This window comes from Varroa destructor, unplaced genomic scaffold, assembly GCF_002443255.2.
Source record: "Varroa destructor unplaced genomic scaffold, Vdes_3.0 BEIS01000006.1, whole genome shotgun sequence".
Taxonomy (NCBI): Eukaryota; Metazoa; Arthropoda; class Arachnida; order Mesostigmata; family Varroidae; genus Varroa; species Varroa destructor.
Window position 1 is genome coordinate 31,226,855 of NW_019211459.1, and position 17,478 is coordinate 31,244,332.

The following is a 17,478-nucleotide window of genomic DNA, read 5'->3' on the forward strand; positions in this document are numbered from 1 at the left end:
CAGCACATTAATAGGGATGTGACAGATTTGTATCAACTAAGATCTGCATTCCGGTCAATGGACTCAATTAGTAAAGAAAAATTGGTTTAAAGTTCGGTTAAACGGGACTTATATAATGATAAACTTTTTTTTTATACATTATTGTGTTGTTTATACATTAATTGTGGTAGTATCTTTTAATGACGAGTGCAGATGTAGATAACTTAAGAAATATTTTGAACAAGAAGTGAATGTTCTACTGTCTTTGATAAAGAAAAAAAACTACTGGGAATAATCTATTATATATAAACATCATTTGTGATTGAAAAAAAAGTTCCTGTGACATTTCACATGCTGTCTTGAAGCCGTAGTCTATAGATTTTTTTTTTAAATTTTAGATAGTGTTCAGAAATTCCGACCTAAATTTGCATAATATAATGTCTTTAATTCAACGCAAATGTCAATACGCTCCAAGGGAACACCCTGGTAGTTCGTAGGATCAAATGCGAGATTTCCCGTTGATTTCTAAAATTGTTACCTAATTTTGCAGTTACATAAATTTAAAATATAGCTAACTATTGGGTTTACCATGGGCAGGCGTTGTGTGATCTGGCCCGACAGTGATATACGCTAAAATCATAACTTCGGAATTAAGTAAATATACTTCAAGCTTAGAGATATATATACATATACATGTATATGTGTGTACACATTTCTTTTACACTTTCCTCGTTGTGAACGTTGTCCACTGCTCCGGTACTAATTGTTTGTTTCCAGTATTGATTAACCTTTCGTATGGTTTTTTGAGTCGATGTGTTCTTGTCATGGTAAAGAGTGCTGATCTTTCCGAAGTGAAGTTTATGGTGGGGCAGTTCTTCTTTTCTACGGTAGTTTTCGAGTATAGCATTTGAAAAAACGCGCCTTCTCATCTCTAGCATGACGAACCTTAATTTGTCCATCTATCTTTGCTTTATACATAGCCCTTTCAATTTGTACTTTGTAGCCTATTAAGTGTTCATTGGCCGAAGTCTCCTCAACCTTACACGTTTTGATCATCTGCAGTTCTAAAATGGGCTTGATAGCATAAGCTTTGCCTTTCTATTTTATTTCATGAATACTAAACGATTTAGGATTTTTTGTTGTCTCAAAAACAGTACAAATGGACTCCAATAGGATGTGAATAGCGACCGTAGGCCTTTCGTTTTTCTATTTATAAATATGTCGATTGAAAATGTATCGATGCGAGCGATCGTTTATGCTTCGTCCTGATTTATCTAATGAAATATTTGTGGACTAAATTGTCATCCGTTGTCATTCCCTATAATCTTGGACCCATTAATGTATGATACGTAGCAAAACTTTTTTTCCAGTGATCGTATTATTGTAAATGTAGGAGCTATTTATTATGAGGAAAAAGCTTAAAACATCATCCTCTCTATTTTGGAGTTTCGATAGGGTTTCTAGCTTGCTTTAACCAGTCAGAATATTCCCGATTTACGCGCTCAGTATCTGGCAGACCAATCATCAAATTGTACGAACATTTTATTTGCTCATCCTGCCCCGGTAACATTGTGTTCTTTCGCGAAAAGTGTTGCGTCCCGGGCACTAGATGCCACCCGCAAGGTAATGCTAACTTTGAGATGCAAAGTAGCCCTAATCAACCGTCATGAAATCAGTTGAAAATATTATCAGCAGTACTCGTAGACTTTCAAGCTAATTTTTTTCCTGTCACTAATTATTTACCTAGGTTCCAAGTAGAAATTTGCGACAGAATGACAATTTTGTAGTTAGACAAATATACCTAAAATAGGCTTCAGGCTTTACAACTATATATATATGTATAATCCTGAGACTAAAGTGATTGTTTACTATTTCTATATAATCTACAACTGATTTTGACGTTTTGACCATGAAACACCTATGGGTCTACCTATATTGATAACGCCATCTTTTGTATTCATTCAAAATACACATAAGGATATACTCACTTAACTTTGCATTCGCTCGTGAACGCAGCAGCTCGCACTTCGAATGAATAAAACTAATTACGGTTCATTTGACTGGCATCTGAACGAAATTCGAGTGTTTATCCTGCTCCATTGCATGGTATTCCCATTTTTGCAGGAATGTAGCAGACCATCCACTAGGTTATTTAACTGTTGTCCATCAAACAAGCCGTGAGAAAGCCTCCTAGGCCGAATTGTTTTAAGATCATTGTGATGATCCACGTTCGTGAGACAGGTATTGTATGTTGTCTCAGACGTCCCGCCGGCATCCTCTGTCAGGCTACCATGTAATTTGGTTCGGTGATATTTGTCATGGATGCATTGACACAGGCAATCTGTTAGATGTCAACGTGTCTCATCATTCGCAAGGCTGCCATCTGCCCAGGTTAGAGTGTCCGTTATCGCGACACCATTGGGTTGCATAGCTTTTAGCCGGGAGTCATCGAAAAATGGGTCAGTTTCGTGCTGATACGTGGCAGAAACGCGTAAACGCGATGAAGGCTCGCAATTTATAACAGGTGCTGCTGTGCCTGTAAATGCATGACCCTTAATTTACACCGGCTGTCAAGGTGACAGGAATGCGGAGGCTAGCGATCGATCCAAAAAGGTCGAATACTTACGGCTTGCGTAATGTCGTTCGTGTCGTTGGTCCACCTATTAACGACTTTGCAGCGTTCACTGGAGTTTATGTGTCAGCCGTGAGAGAGCAATGAAAGCAAGAGGTTGCTCACTAAAAGCGAATGGAGGGCAACATCTGAAGACACTATTACAGTGGATCTGTGTAAGTGTTGGTAAAACGAGCCTATGCAAATCTTGCAGAAATATGACTGGTACGAAATGTACCGACCTCGTACACAATGACGTTCACACACAACTGATTGAGATTAATCACATAATATTGAATTAAAGTCAAATTTTAATTATGTTGTCGAAAAAAGGTTGACATTTATGCAGCTCTAGTGGCTGGTACGTCATTAGTGCTTTAAGCAGAGGGTTTATTTCCACAAGCACGCGCTAAAGGCGATAGACATGTTTGAGAGGATGCGACAAAGGACGCCAATGGAGATATTTTTGCTTTATCTAAATAAACTAATGAAAAAGTAGCAGAAAGAGACCATAGCAGCAAAGAACGCTTGAGCAGTATATCGCGGACTTGTTAAAGCAGACAGAATTCTATATCCAAGAGATGCATTGTATGAGAAAATCTAAATGTAGGCGAAGTTCCATATGGTTACAACGAATAGTTTGCGTGTGTTTATTGGAAACGTGCAGCCACAAGTTTTTCATTTTAACACGGTTCTTCATTCGATCCTTCGTGCAGCCCCGCTGGGACAGAGCAGAAAGCAGGTAGCGGTAGACTTGCTGTCGGGCTAAATGTTAGTGCACAACTGGGCTTCCAAATTAAGAGGAGGTGGGCCTACAGCCGAGGTTGAATCTTTTGCTGTGCTGTAAGTCCGTTTATGTTCCCATGAGTATAACGCTATTTCTTCTCTAGCTTTCCTGCATTACGCTACGAGAAGGCAACCTTCTGTTTTTTGAGCAAATGTTCACGTATATATCATACGTAAAAATGTTGTTATCTTATATCTTTGTTAGCTTATATTTTATTTTGTTATCCTGCCTGTAATAAAGAGGTCTTTCATGTGCTAAGCTGAAAACCCTTTCATTTGAGGTGGCTGCCTTTATTATTACCCTTTCCCACGGAACGATATGGCTGATATTGATATAGTTCCCGCTGATCGGGTAAGTTAACCGAGCAGCTGCAAGAATTCATAAGCCTATAACACAGAGACTTTGTATCAGGCAATGTCAGCCAACCACAAATCGATTATGTAACTTTCCAAAGTCCTGGAGCAGCTGACGAGACGCCTAAAGGATGCGCAACTCAAAATCTGTACTGCACAAGGCCTTGTACAACTCGTAGCAGATCCAACATGCTCTGACCAACGAATCGCTTCCACCAACTTCGGCTGGTGGAGGGGCAAAGTAACGTTAACAGAAAAAATTCAGTTGAAACCCTCTGAAGGCAAAGGCGCAAATGTTATAGAAGATATTAACTTGTTCACCGTCGGCAATCTCATTAGGTTATTAAACGAGCCTGAGGAGAGAGGAAAGATGTCTTCTAGGAGAGAAAAAAATTCCATTAATGTTAGCAGGGGGAACATATACGGCTGAGGAGCGCCTTTTCATTGATCGTAGCAATATTCTGTAAGTATCAAGAGCAGGAATCTGTGACGCACTCCTGGCCGAAAGTCGGCCAAGAAACAAAGTTATGGTCAGTACTGCCGTTAAGTATTGTTTAAGACGAATCCGTTTTAGTATTCCAAGGACCGCAATGTCGTTGTATCTTAAGAATGAAATAAGGAATAGGATAAAAAAACGTAGTGTGATGCGGGCCGCTTTGACAGAATTTGCTTGCGTATGGAGCTCAAATATATTTAACGTTTTCCTGTGGTTCATTTGGTATATAGTAGTTAGTATTTAGATCCACATATTTATTTTTAAATTACACATTAAGCGTTCTCTACGATCCTGGGCAGAACGACTTTTCCGAACTCTTTTTCATTGTATTTCTTTCAGTCCTTCGTCTTCGGCTGGCTTTAGGGTTTTTTGTGATAACAGCATGCGCCAGAATCGGCATAAGCCCTTTTGAATGTCTACACTGCAGAAATGTTACTCAAACACCACCTTCATTGGGCTTTTTATCTACTTTACATGTGAAAATCAATGGTAGACTTTTTGATAACAGTCCATTTTGTTTCGTCTAGGACAATGATCATAATTAGTTTTTCGGTGATATCTACTGAAGTTCGAATTTTGCTTGCACGGCATTGTTTAGTTAAAAAAAGAAAATAGGTATTTCATTGGCATATGAGTTCCGCATAGATAAAGCCAGAGCACATACGTATGCCCCTTATAGAGAAACTAGCCCTGGGATCGCTTGAAACCAGAGTTCATGGGATCAAATGAAAAGTCTCAGTTCTTTGGTGGGTATCGTGCGATATGATTTCGTAGTGTAGAAATGCTAAAACGCCTGCTGTCGTAAAGAGCTTAAATAGATTCGCACTGCTCTATTCCTAATTGTTATAATCACAGTTGAGCACTAGAACTCACTAAAAATACAAGCCTAAAAGTGTTGTAATTAAGACTGAATATCGCCTTCGAAGAGATCGAAGTAGCCATGAGCCGATGTGTCCGCTCATAGAGGCCTTCGCCGTGACGACGTCAGTTTCGAAACCTGGATGATATTGCTAGTGACTCTAAAATGCATATAACGAAGAATGCCGATAGCGGTCGGTAGAGAGAAAAAAAAAAAAGTCTAATAACAACAACATTTTAAGCAATGCTTTGTTCACCTTTAGTTAGACCTCGGCACGAAACTTTGCAAGTTGTCTCTGAAGGAAGAGGTCAGTTGAGGAGCTCCGCGTCTAGCGAAATGATTTCAATGTAAGGCATTTGCACCGTTATGAAAGCATTTATAAAAGATTTAACTTTCTTATGCAGACGATCAGTTTGAATTATTTTCTGTAAATTAGTTTGCCAGATGGGAAATAACTCTTAATATATATATATAAGTACGTGTTCACAACTCGAGGCTTTTGGGTGGAGCTTGTCGGTTTCTGTCGAGTGACGTTAGGCGTAGTGCCGCTACGCGAGACTGCCGATGCGGGAACTGTGTCACAACGGGTTACGAGGTCAGCGTGCGCACATCTTGCGGTAGTAGAGGGCGGGTATCTGGGTGGTGGGATGTAAGTCGGGCGTTGAACCCCTAGCGAAGAGAATGTATATGGAGAACATTGGCTATCAAAACTAGTAGTTGTCTGGATGAACGCATTCAACTCGACGCTAGGTCGCAAATATCCCCTTTGCCCGCCGAATGACATTACTGACGCATTAGCGCAAAAAGCAAGGTGTGGAATGATGTTTAAAACGGTAGATTCATGTATGGGATGTAATCATAATCCATCTGATTCAATCACACTCATTCGTTAATATATATACAATTTTTATAAATACTTTTCTATAACTATATATATCTTCTTCTCTAGGTATTCTATATCATACACATCTATATACGATACATAACGACAGCTTGATGGGTATGGCCAATGCTAATTTCATAAAACTGTTGCCGGAATGATTGACTTAGGACTCACGGGGTTACTTGAATCCTATCAGTGACTGTATATGTGATACTACTGCCATTCGTAGGTTATCCAGCGATTAACTTTGCGGGTAGCAACAAGCATAATACAATCGATGTAATTCGCCAAAGCCGCATTATTGTACCTATCTGTTGACTACCTAGGCGTCGGGGCGTGTCAGACTTGACACAGGACTGGCTGTACCTCCGGTTAGGTCATGGACCAACCATATGCTCGTATCATCACCTGTTTCAATAAAAGAAATTGCGTCTCTACTAATGTGATACTGCTTTTTTTTTTCAGGAAATTAATTACTGTATATTACGATTAATTTTTCTTGGTCTGATACCCGGTCGCTATCGAATCACGACCTAGGAGGTATGATGAAATCGTCGTAACGTACATTAGAAGTAACCAGATTTTAGCAAGGATGCTTATGTATTGACAGAACAGATATGGGTCTACATTTCCCTACAAAATTCTCGTATATGTACAATATTTTTCATTCTTCAATATTTGATGAGGGCGAAACGGGTGCTTCATTGAACCGGCTCATAGCTTCTCATCCAACGGCCTTCTATGTAGTAATGGGTCTCATTTTATAATTGCATTTTATTTACCAAGCTATAAGAGTTCGAAAATAGTCGAATTTCGAAATTCTGCTGTTATATTTCCCGATATAGTGGACTTGCCTACTCTCCTCCGAACGTTTATATAAAGAATACAGTTTCTTCGATTTAGTCGAACGGAATATTGGCATAAGGACAGACACTGATATGTATTTAGAGAACTCAAAGAAAAACAACACCTCGATGACTAAACTCGTACGTCTATTTATTTTTCTGTTTGTTCTAGGGAACTGGGTACAATGTTTAAGTTCAATTTTGATATTGAAACTGGTGAGGCTCATATGTCAGCACCTCAAAGCGATTATGCTACGAACAGTGACGGAAAGCCTGAACAAGCCGAGGATGCTGCGTTAGTTTGTTCTAATAAGGAACCTTTCCAGGAAGTATTTCCTAATGAAGCGTTTAATTCGTCAGATTCTAGTTGTGAGTCACCTCCGATCTGTGAAACCTTAGGAGTGAAACATCTGTCAGCACCGATCACCAGCAAAAATGACCACTTGTTTCAGCGAGCGGAAAAGCTAAATTCAGACCTTATTCCTCAGGTACGACATATGATGACACAAGTTCCTACTGCCTGTTAGTTAACGCCCATCTTAATGTCTTGTACAGGACAAGTACATGCGAATCAGTCTTATGAATTTATAGCTTTTTTTTCAGGACACGTTCTTTTTTTTAGCTTTCTATTGAGCTCGCAATTTTCTGCTGTCTGCTTCTGCTTGAGATCTTATTCAGTGCTGCTTCTGCCCTTGTGTCGCTACGGGTCAAATACTAATGGTGACGTGTTGTTTTCATTCTTGCGTACGTTTTACTCAGACTAAATTTTTTAACTTTATTTAGGTTTATGAAGGCGGCTATAAGATATGGGAGTCCACAATCGACCTGCTGAACGTACTGAGTCAACGACAGGAGCTCGTCTGTGGACGGCACGTGTTAGATCTCGGCTGCGGAGCCGGAGTTGGTGGACTACGGGCGGTACTGGATGGAGCTAGCTCAGTTCATTTCCATGATTACGTACGCGGTTTTTACAATATCGTGATCGTAAGCCAGCAGCATAGTTTTTTCAAGGAACCGAATTATGCAGCAATGTAACTTGTCAATATAATACTCTGCACATGCTAGCTATTTAAATATTTTTACCACGCTTTTTAATATATGACCTGACGAAACTTGGTTCCATATATTATCGAACACTAGCAACGCACAGCATATTCCAATCATGTGTGTTCCGCGTATGCGTTCCACGTAAGGCTGCACTGAGCTTTTGTACCCATATATGAATCGCCTACGCAATCTATGTGGAACTGACTATTTTTTAATGAGAATTGTAACAGTCTTAATAATTAGGCATCGCGATTCCACATTCGGCTGTGTAGGGCACCCGGACAGATATTTTAGCCCTACAATCAATTTAGACATATGTACGTATAATAAGAATAAAATAATCTGCGAAAATTAACTATACTATATTCTTAAGCTTTTGCATTTCGTACATTGAGCTCACATTGTATAGGGTGTTCAGTGTGGGCGTGCGGCAGTCTTACTTTCTTTATTAACATGTAAAAAAATTCAATATATTGAATTGAAATGAAGCACTGGTCATTTCTTAGTTGAATCCCGTCTATAGCGAATGATATCGACGCTGAACGAATTCGTTTTAATTATTATAAAACATTATTTCGCTATTACGCTAACTATATTTAGCGAAAGCTATATATCGACATGAAAGAGGATCCACTGTAAAGTTTTAAGGTCTGCTGAACATGATTGGCCTTTTGTTTTTGCGCTTGCTAGAAGTTTTTTCGATCTACGTATCAAATATTCGCACCTGCTTTGCTGCTGTTGGCGAACTCGTGCCCGGACTATGCCCGTAGGCATCTGACGGCCATGTGAAACCCACAGAGGCATTTTGTCATGATAGGTCTTTTCGTTACAGTCGATTGCAAATTATTGCACTAACTGTATCCTTAGACCATACGCTGAGTTGTCAGCTTGCTATGATAAGTACGTACGTTCACGTATGCCAGTCCATTTGATCTCCTTTGACAAACATTACCTAGGGAATAGCATGTTGCCACAGGCTAGAAATAGCTGTCAATTGCTTTAGCAGTTCTTCTTTAATCCTCCTAATATTGCGATTAGATTTGCCCCGTGATTAGCTTGCTAAGGTAGCATCTTGATGGAACCTACACTATTTAAGTTCAGCTGAATTTCAAAAATACGGAATAAAATACGCAAGTGGTCACGAATCGTTTATCTAGAGCTTTACGGTGGTGTTAAAGAAGGAAAGGTTTTCCAACGCGGAGGATAGGGAAAATTTGTCACCGACTGATGTATGCTAGCTGATATCGCATCATCAATCTAACAGAGTTATAACTGGAGACAGTTTTTATGAATATGGCAAAAAAAAAAAAAGAAAATTGCGTTTTACTGGAAGTCGGGAGAAATGCTTAATCCTTATCAGAATTTAGGACTTGTTTGTTGAATTGTTTGTTGACTATCAGCTGCTGCCTGGGAGAAAACTAAATACATATTATTGTTTCGGTGGTGATTTCAGAATGCGTCAGTTCTGGCTAATTTGACTATACCTAATTTCCGCCTGCTTTCATCTACTATAGAAGTAGAAGAGAAAAAGTATACTACTCAGAACGTACGGTTCTTTGCTGGTGATTGGACCTTATTCAAGGTACTTATTGCAAATTCAAGTTACATTTACAAATCAGTAATCAATAATTAATAGCGAGGCGAAATGGACTCGAGAACAACCCTTGCATTCTTGGAACAATATTACGTACTTCTGATGGTAAACGTTACCAGTGAAGTATGCACCGAATAGCGGAATACGGATAAGATTGATGGCGTTATGCTAAAATACTATGTAAGATCAGCCGCCAGACCTAGGAAAACCTTTGTCGATACATTAAACGTAATTTAACATGACGGGGTTTCTTCTTACTACTTGATTTGTCGTTCTATAGAATCCTATGGAGTACGATCTGATTCTCACCGCCGAGACGATCTACCGACGCGAAAATTACGCTATCCTCTGTGACCTCTTTGATCGATGTCTAGTACCTGAGAAAGGACAGGTAAGAAGACCAGGGTTCCTTGAATAAGTAACTAAAGGTTTTTTTGTGTAGTGGCTTGCTTCGTATTAAATATATAATAAATATACACTCATATTAGAAACGTGAACGGACGTCAGTATAGTGTACCTGAGGAGTTCCATGAATCGCATCTATTTGACATAATTGAGCTCAGAAATTTTCTTAATTACTATACAAAATGGTTGCCATTTTTTGCGGCATGTTTTAGAGAACGTTCATATCGATGTTGGACAACATTTTTACCGTTAATTCTCAAGTGTCGATTCCTATGTTGATTAATTGGCAATCAATATTTAACCGGAGTAGCCGAGGCACTTGTTTGAAGTAAAAGTACATAAGTAGTAGATGTAAAAATACGCCGGCTGTTTAGCTTTAAATCCTTTATAGATGAGTTGAATTATATGAAGGATTTGCCCTGTAACTTTAATGCGATAGTTTTTTCGTATATCTTATTAAAATAGTAATTTGAATATATTTACTTTGTGCTCCGAAGTAAACTTTTGTTAACTTCGTGATGTACTACATTGTTTGTCTAGCCAAGTTATCTGCTTATCTGATTCGATAGGCGATGCAATAGTTCTATGAAGCTCTGAGCAGAAAAAACCAAGTGGTTAGGTTAGGTTAGGTCGACACTTCATATGGGATTGATTAAAAAGCGACCCAATATTGACATTATAATTTGCTACGTGGGGTTCCCGATATTATATAGGATGCTATTCCCAGTTTCTCTCGTGGCCTTAATCGTAGACTTATTGAAAATATTGGCCGGGGTAAAATAATCTCAGTAGAGTTTTTATCGGATAACCTCGACCCTACTAGCTAAAGTTCAGCAGCATATCTTAACGTTACAAAGTAAGAACCGACTTGACGTTTATGTTGATCACGTTTTAGGTGATAGTTGCCGCAAAGACTATTTACTTTGGTGTGGGCGGCTCTATGACAGAGTTCCGTGATTGTTGCCTTCGTCGAGGCTGGAAGGTGGAAACACTGTTTCGAATGGATAAAGGTGTCCATAGAGAAGTAATTTTGCTTAGCAAATAAATAAATTACCGTGGACAAACTATGGTCTCGGCGACTTCAGTCATAAATCATTTATGTGAAACAGAAAAGTATCGTATGTTTATTACTTTAATGTGTATGTATATGTATATAAAGCTGACAGGAAGAATAAGGGAATTCGTTTGTATTTTTTATACATAAATTCTAGAATCCGCTATTGCTAGACAGTGCAAATACCTTCTTCTGTTGTTGGTGCGAACCTTCAATATTTTACAATTTTTTTTCTAAAAGATCGCGCTATAATATCAGATAACCTTTTTCCCACTCGGATAGTTACACGCGACCCATAAATTTGTCAAGTTAACTGACGGACAGTTTTGGCAACAGCTTAAGGTTATGGGTACTTATTTGCAGGCGGCTGGTCCCGATTTTATAAAACAGAACTGGCAAGGCAGTGATTTCATTGCATCGTAGGCAGCAGTGACAGCCTGTTGGCTGCAGGCTCTGTCCAGCAGTTTCTTAAAGTGGCATGCCAAGGGGTTGAGGTAGGCAAGACTATTAGAATAAAAAGACTACTATAGTACTGACTCACAACCGTTAGAGTGACATCTTTAGTCAAACAACTAATAAATTAGCCGGTATATTTGTGGGGATGTTGGATTTGAAAAAAAAAAATATAAATACCGTAAAACGTTATGAGATAGAAAACACTAAAATCTAAAGTTGACTTGCCTTTTACCTAATAATTTAATTACAATCAAGATCGCCTACTATTTTTATCTCTATTACGCAGCTCAAGCATAGCCATGTGGACAACTATATGAACTATGAAGGTAAAATTGAGCGACAGGGGCAGGGCGCGAATGAACTTGCTGCGAAACTTATTGGAGAAAAAAAGTGTTATCCAGATATTTCTCTTTCCGGGAAGGTTAATGGCTAAGCCCTATACAAATCACACTGCACTGCTACTTCACATACTGACCTAATAATGTGTCGGCTACTAAACCCCGGATCTCCTATGCTCGGGTCTTGGTTCCATAATTTAAGGCCCCGTTAAACTCAATAAGTACCCTCGAAAAGCCCTATTTATGAAAAGTGAAGCTCATCATGCGTGTTAAGCGATCACGCGTGGTATTGCGAAGATCCTGAACACATTTCAATTAGGTTATATAATTGTATAAGTAGTGTCCTGTCTAAAGCTAGAACCCAATATAAAGCCACATCTGAAATAAAAAGGCGTAAAGGAGAATCGAAGCTTCACATCATACCGAACATTTTCCTATAACGTGTGCTAAACGCATAAACTCATATGAGTTCTTTAACATGGGCTGGACAAATGGCCTGAAACAAATACGCCGCGTAGGGAGTCGAAAGGCAAATGAACTAATTGGAAACAAAGGGAGCATCGCTGCAGTAATAATTTCCGCGCAGTCGACAATGCCGGTGATCGACACCGGTTTGAAGTGTCCAATCTTGCAAGCACAAATCAATAGATAGAAAGTTGAAAAGTTACGAAGCTATGAGAACTGAACTCTGATGGCACATGCTGTAATACCTACCTAGTACCCAAAGGCCTTGTTGATTGTGTTCGTTTGAATTAGAACAAATTGCAGGGGAGTCAATGAAAGACTGCATGCAATACACCTTTTTAAAAGCTATTTCCATGATGAGACTGGAGTGATATCAAACAAACACATGTTATTGCTGTGAAAAGTGTATACCTTTATGTGGCATGGTTCGTACTTAAAATCTAGTGCGTGTTTGGCCTAGTTTTTGAAGAAGTATCTCGAATGTATATCCTAGAAGCCTGATTGTTTCATGCTTAGATCACTTCGAGGTCGTTTCAACAGCACTGAATAAAATGCCGCCATTCATTTTTCTTTGCTTGTTGACAAATCGATCATATACATGTTAGCCGAGTGTTTTCAGCGAGTCCGTGATAACTGCTTTCTTTGCGGATAGACTATGATAATAGTTTTTCATTTTGCAATGAAAGAAAACTAGGGAATGTTTCTTTTTCAGGCAAAAGAAACGTATAAAAGCAGATAGGATTGAGAGGTAAAAAATGGTGTTGATATTTTCCCTTAATTACTTTTCGCTAAGTGATGTTACATGCTTTACACAAGTTGTTGACTAGTGTCCAGGATGTATAAAATGTCGTTGCATAGCTGGTACTTTCCTACTGAGCGAGAACTCTTCGGACATTATTTGTGCCATTGTAAGGAGCAAGGCCAGGCCTAATCCGTTTTTTAAAGCACTGTCCTTTTTGATGTCGCACGTTTCTAACGAGTATGTCTTCTGTGTTGGCCAACGTCCATGGTAAGGAGGCAGGTGAAATCTAGCGATAAACTAACAGATGATACTGCTAATTGTTGCGTAACCTGGTTGGCCACTGCTTCTAATTTCTGTTGCCAGTTTTCCTTGCTGGTACCGTTCGATACGTGTTCGATATAGTCGAACTGATAGCCCAATACATCTACTAATAGAAAACAAATAATGACATATTTAAAATATTACATTCTAAACGAAGCAGTCGTTAATGTATCAGAATCAAACCATTCACGCTGATTAATAAACTAACCTCAACAAGCATACTCCTATAAAGTATTATAGACGACCTGCCGCATTTGCCATACAAATAGTCCAAGCGGACAAGGAATCTTAGAGGTAAAAACTTCAAGGATCTATTTAGCAATTTAGCAAACTTGATAGGCAACGCTAGTTGCCTCGACAACAGATGCCCCGGTCAAGAAAGCGTCCTCAGCGACATTTTACATCCATACGTAATTTAAACAAAATATAAATAATTTATTTGAAGACCTATAATTGTGCTTTTGCATTCATGATAATTTCACTCCAAGAAATAACATAATGAAATACAAGACGACGCAATTATTCTCGTATCTCTAAGAACCATGCCCCTGTTACGTACGTTTTTAAGAATGAAGTTAACACCCCAGGGCTTATGATATAAATGCTGTGTTCACAATTTGGGTTTCATCACTGTAATATCTGAACCCCAGGGCGTGTATATAATATTTTCTGTATGATGCAAGGTGGGTTCGAAGACCTATTTTGCGTGTATTGTGTGGACTGTGCACTTATTAGGGAACAAGCTAGAATAAAACAACGCAAATATGTATATACCTGTTTTTTTTATAGACCCAGATCTCTTATTTGACTAGTTTTTAGCCGAAAAGTGTGTAGCCTCATACTAGGTCGTCTCCTATTCGACGGTTCGAATTCATATCGTATATGGTGATTTCTTAAAAAATCCTCCACTGTTTTGAGCTTAACACAAACTTTGTCTCTATAAAAAAAAAACAAAAATGTGCAAATCCCATTTCCAGTTCTATAGATCTGTCTTTCGGATGTTTTTTTTTAGAAAAGTTCTTCACGTTTTCCATTCTCTGAAGTGGACATTTTCAGTTATGACATGAGGCTTTCTTGTGTCTATGGCCTATTTGACCATATTAACTGTGTTCTCTCTGTAGAAATTTCGTTATCGCTGCACTCGTTAGCACCTGTCGTGTTTAGTTAGAAAACAATAATAGTATATATCACGAGATGTTTACTTATTTTACTTATGCCAAGTTACTTTCTATTTTATTTTTTGACAATTTACTGACTTTAAAAAAATGCAAACATTTCCATTTTTTTTCATTTCTAGAAATGCTAATAAAAAACTTTTAGGAGATCATATGGAAATTATGATAGCGTAGGTATTCTAGCAAATGAATAATCGTCGAGAAATAAATTCATGAAAAATACGTGCAAGTTGAAGAGTAACTTGAATTCATAAACGTTGCTATAGGCTTTCGCCTATGCACTAAAACAATATCGAACACAGCTGCAGCGAAATTCCAAACACACATTGAAGCAATTTTAATAACCTTCCAAGAATAATAAGAAAAAAACTCAAAGTAGTTAAAAATGTCAAATTTAGAGGCCAAGGTAGAAATCGTGTTTTTTTTTATCTTATTAAAATTAAGACATCTTTCATGAAGGATAGGTTGCAGACTTCCTTTTTTTAGAAAAGTTTTGAATCGGGCCGCGCAAGCAATAGAATCTATAAAAATCACTCGTAGACATGCATTGGACTGTATTGTCACATTTTTTCCGTGAACTTCACCGTTCGCGAGATGAATGCAGAAGAACGGCACTATAATCATTCTCTATATAACTGTATGTAACTTTTTTTGGAGGGGTGTGCTAATAAAACTAAGACACGAAACTCCACGGATACTTCATTGAACACCTCTCGATTCATGGCAACTTCATACCAGTTGGTATTAACTTAAGATGTATATGATTTCTCTGATTAAGGCAAAGGATTGATATCAGGTAACTACCAAGATCACTGAACTTACGTTCATTTAATAAGTATAGGAAAAGACATATTAAATGTCAGGCCTAAGCCATAAATCCGATGTGCACGAAAATCGTTATTCCTGTTTTTCGAAGGAAATCGAATATAAAAATGCGGTATAAAACCAGTGTTAAACCTAATGGCGCGAGCGTATTTGATCGTATAGCCAAAATCACGTTTTTATGATATTACTTAACAAACCGTTGAAACAGATCGTACAAAATTTTAACCATTTAAACCATCTTCTATTTATTCCGCATATAATATATATAACCACAATGCCATATAAACAAGCATCTTTTGTCCTTTCTTTTACTTTCGTTTGCATCTTGAGAAATCACGTAGTTATCTGGTTTGTATAATACCAGAGCTGTCGAGGCTACGTATCACAGGGAGCACAATAAAGGAACAAGCAAGTAAAAAACACATTATGTAGATCTTGTATTTTTTTTTTAGAAATTGAGTTACCATATTGATACTATCTTTATGCTCTGCAAGCTGCGTATCAAGCATGGTAAACTTTGTCAAATGCTCGTTTTAATGTTTGTACTAGTAAAACACCATACAAAAGATAACTAAGCAAAACGATAATCCACATTAAGCCCTTTAGCCTAGAACATTATTTTTCTTCCATATTAAGTTCATTAGAAAAAGTATACTTTGTTTAGTCAGAAATTTATCAGTCAGAAAAATTGTTGTGAAGAAATATTATAGCAAGATTCATAGTATCTGTAATTCAAAGTTTGGTTTTTCATTCAGATTCTTTCGTTAAATTTGATTGTCATTTTCACGGATTTTCATTAAACCTATTATTTTGTAAATGTCTAGTATGAGGGGTATTTATTTTCAGAATAGCCTTCTTGCAATACACTTAACTTGTTAAATACGTTTTTCTCATCTGGCGCTTTATTCGACGTACAATTAATTTGCTGGTTTCCTATTTGTGCGACAATATTTTTTCAGTCTAAAGTTCCTTAAAAAATTATTAGTAGGTTATTGTTATTGAAACAATTCAACAAGGTTCACAGGTGTTTTTAACAATCTATCAGAAGTCGTCATATCTGGTTATTTGCCAGTTGGTTAAACCATCTAGAATTTGTCTGAGTATTGCTTTCAGCGCTTGACTGACTCTAAGCCCTCATAAAAAAGAAAACCTGTACGGTGGATGAACTTATCAAATTTAAAAGGTAATAATATGCACATCGGTTATCTCATAAGAAAAGGGGTAGACTAAACGTAATTGTTTCGAGTTTTACGTGGGATGCCTTAGCTGTTAGGCTTAACTTAGATGTCTGGTTTCTGACACGAGATAAAATGTGCCTACCCGTGCATTCGAACGTAGATTATGACAAGGGCAAAACACTTTATTACCCCACTGTCACGGAGCAAGGAATAGTAAACTGACCTATACTAACAGAGGCGGGCCCAAAGCGTAAGTGACAAGCAATATTTATTCGTTGAGAGTACGGCCGTGGCACAGATCTTTTTGTAAATGTTTTAAGTTTTCTGTCGAGTACCGCAGTTGAGCTACCACGTGCCTCTGTAGCATGAAGTTTGAGAGGCAAATACACTACTCACTACGAGGTGGCACAGACCTAGCTGCACAATACGACGGTAACCGCACTTAAAGCTTTGAGCCCCTTAGAGCCTAAGAGTCCAAGAAAAAGTAACTTGATTCTTTAATTATTCCATGCTAAACATCAAGTGAATTTGGCGGGGTTGCACGCGATATGTTTCTAAGTCCTTCCTACCATCCTTCCCAACATCTACCGCAACCTAGGGGTCACGGTAGCATTATCTAGAAAGGTCAATGCATTTTGCTTAAAGACTTACATAGGAAGAACAAAAACGGTCACATTAAGTATTCTTATTGTCATCATAATAATAATATTAGTTAGTTGAGTGGAAACAGTAGATGCAAAGTATAAAGCTACTTATAAAAGACTTTTTCCTTAATAGTAATATATATTATGAACGTATTTTATTAGAGAAATTACGGAAGTTTTAGAAAATCGGAATTTCATTGCATAAAAACAGTTAATCTGCTGGTGAAAAATTGAATATGGATTATACCTAATTTTCCGGTTATTTAGAACACTACTCAAGTTAGCTAAAAAAAGGACATCTCTACAAACAGTTAAATACAAACAAATAAATCTAGTTATTAAGTAAGTTTTCTAATCCGAATTGGTGTTTCCGCAACTGACTAGATACCTGGTTGCTGGCGCCCAATGTTAGGGAACGTCC

The 17,478-nt window shown here is 38.0% G+C and overlaps 1 protein-coding gene across 10 annotated transcripts in view; it reads left to right on the forward strand.

Annotated features, from left to right (window-relative positions):
* LOC111253440 (cytochrome c oxidase assembly factor 5-like) overlaps nt 1–17,478 on the forward strand; it is a 40,565-nt gene that overhangs the window by 18,013 nt on the left and 5,074 nt on the right. For 3 of the 10 annotated variants that reach the window (XM_086993680.1, XM_086993675.1, XM_086993676.1), the window contains exons 3-9: nt 6,434–6,508; nt 6,986–7,301; nt 7,597–7,797; nt 9,314–9,442; nt 9,735–9,845; nt 10,755–10,883; nt 11,277–14,004. In XM_086993680.1, coding sequence (XP_086849806.1) covers nt 6,999–7,301; nt 7,597–7,797; nt 9,314–9,442; nt 9,735–9,845; nt 10,755–10,883; nt 11,277–11,336 — 933 coding nt within the window. In that variant the 5' untranslated portion in view covers nt 6,434–6,508; nt 6,986–6,998 and the 3' untranslated portion in view covers nt 11,337–14,004. Of the gene's footprint in view, nt 1–6,433; nt 6,509–6,985; nt 7,302–7,596; nt 7,798–9,313; nt 9,443–9,734; nt 9,846–10,754; nt 10,884–11,276; nt 14,005–17,478 lie in introns of those variants that run through there. The other 7 variants (XM_086993677.1, XM_086993678.1, XM_086993681.1 and 4 more) reach the window with 5 other exon arrangements.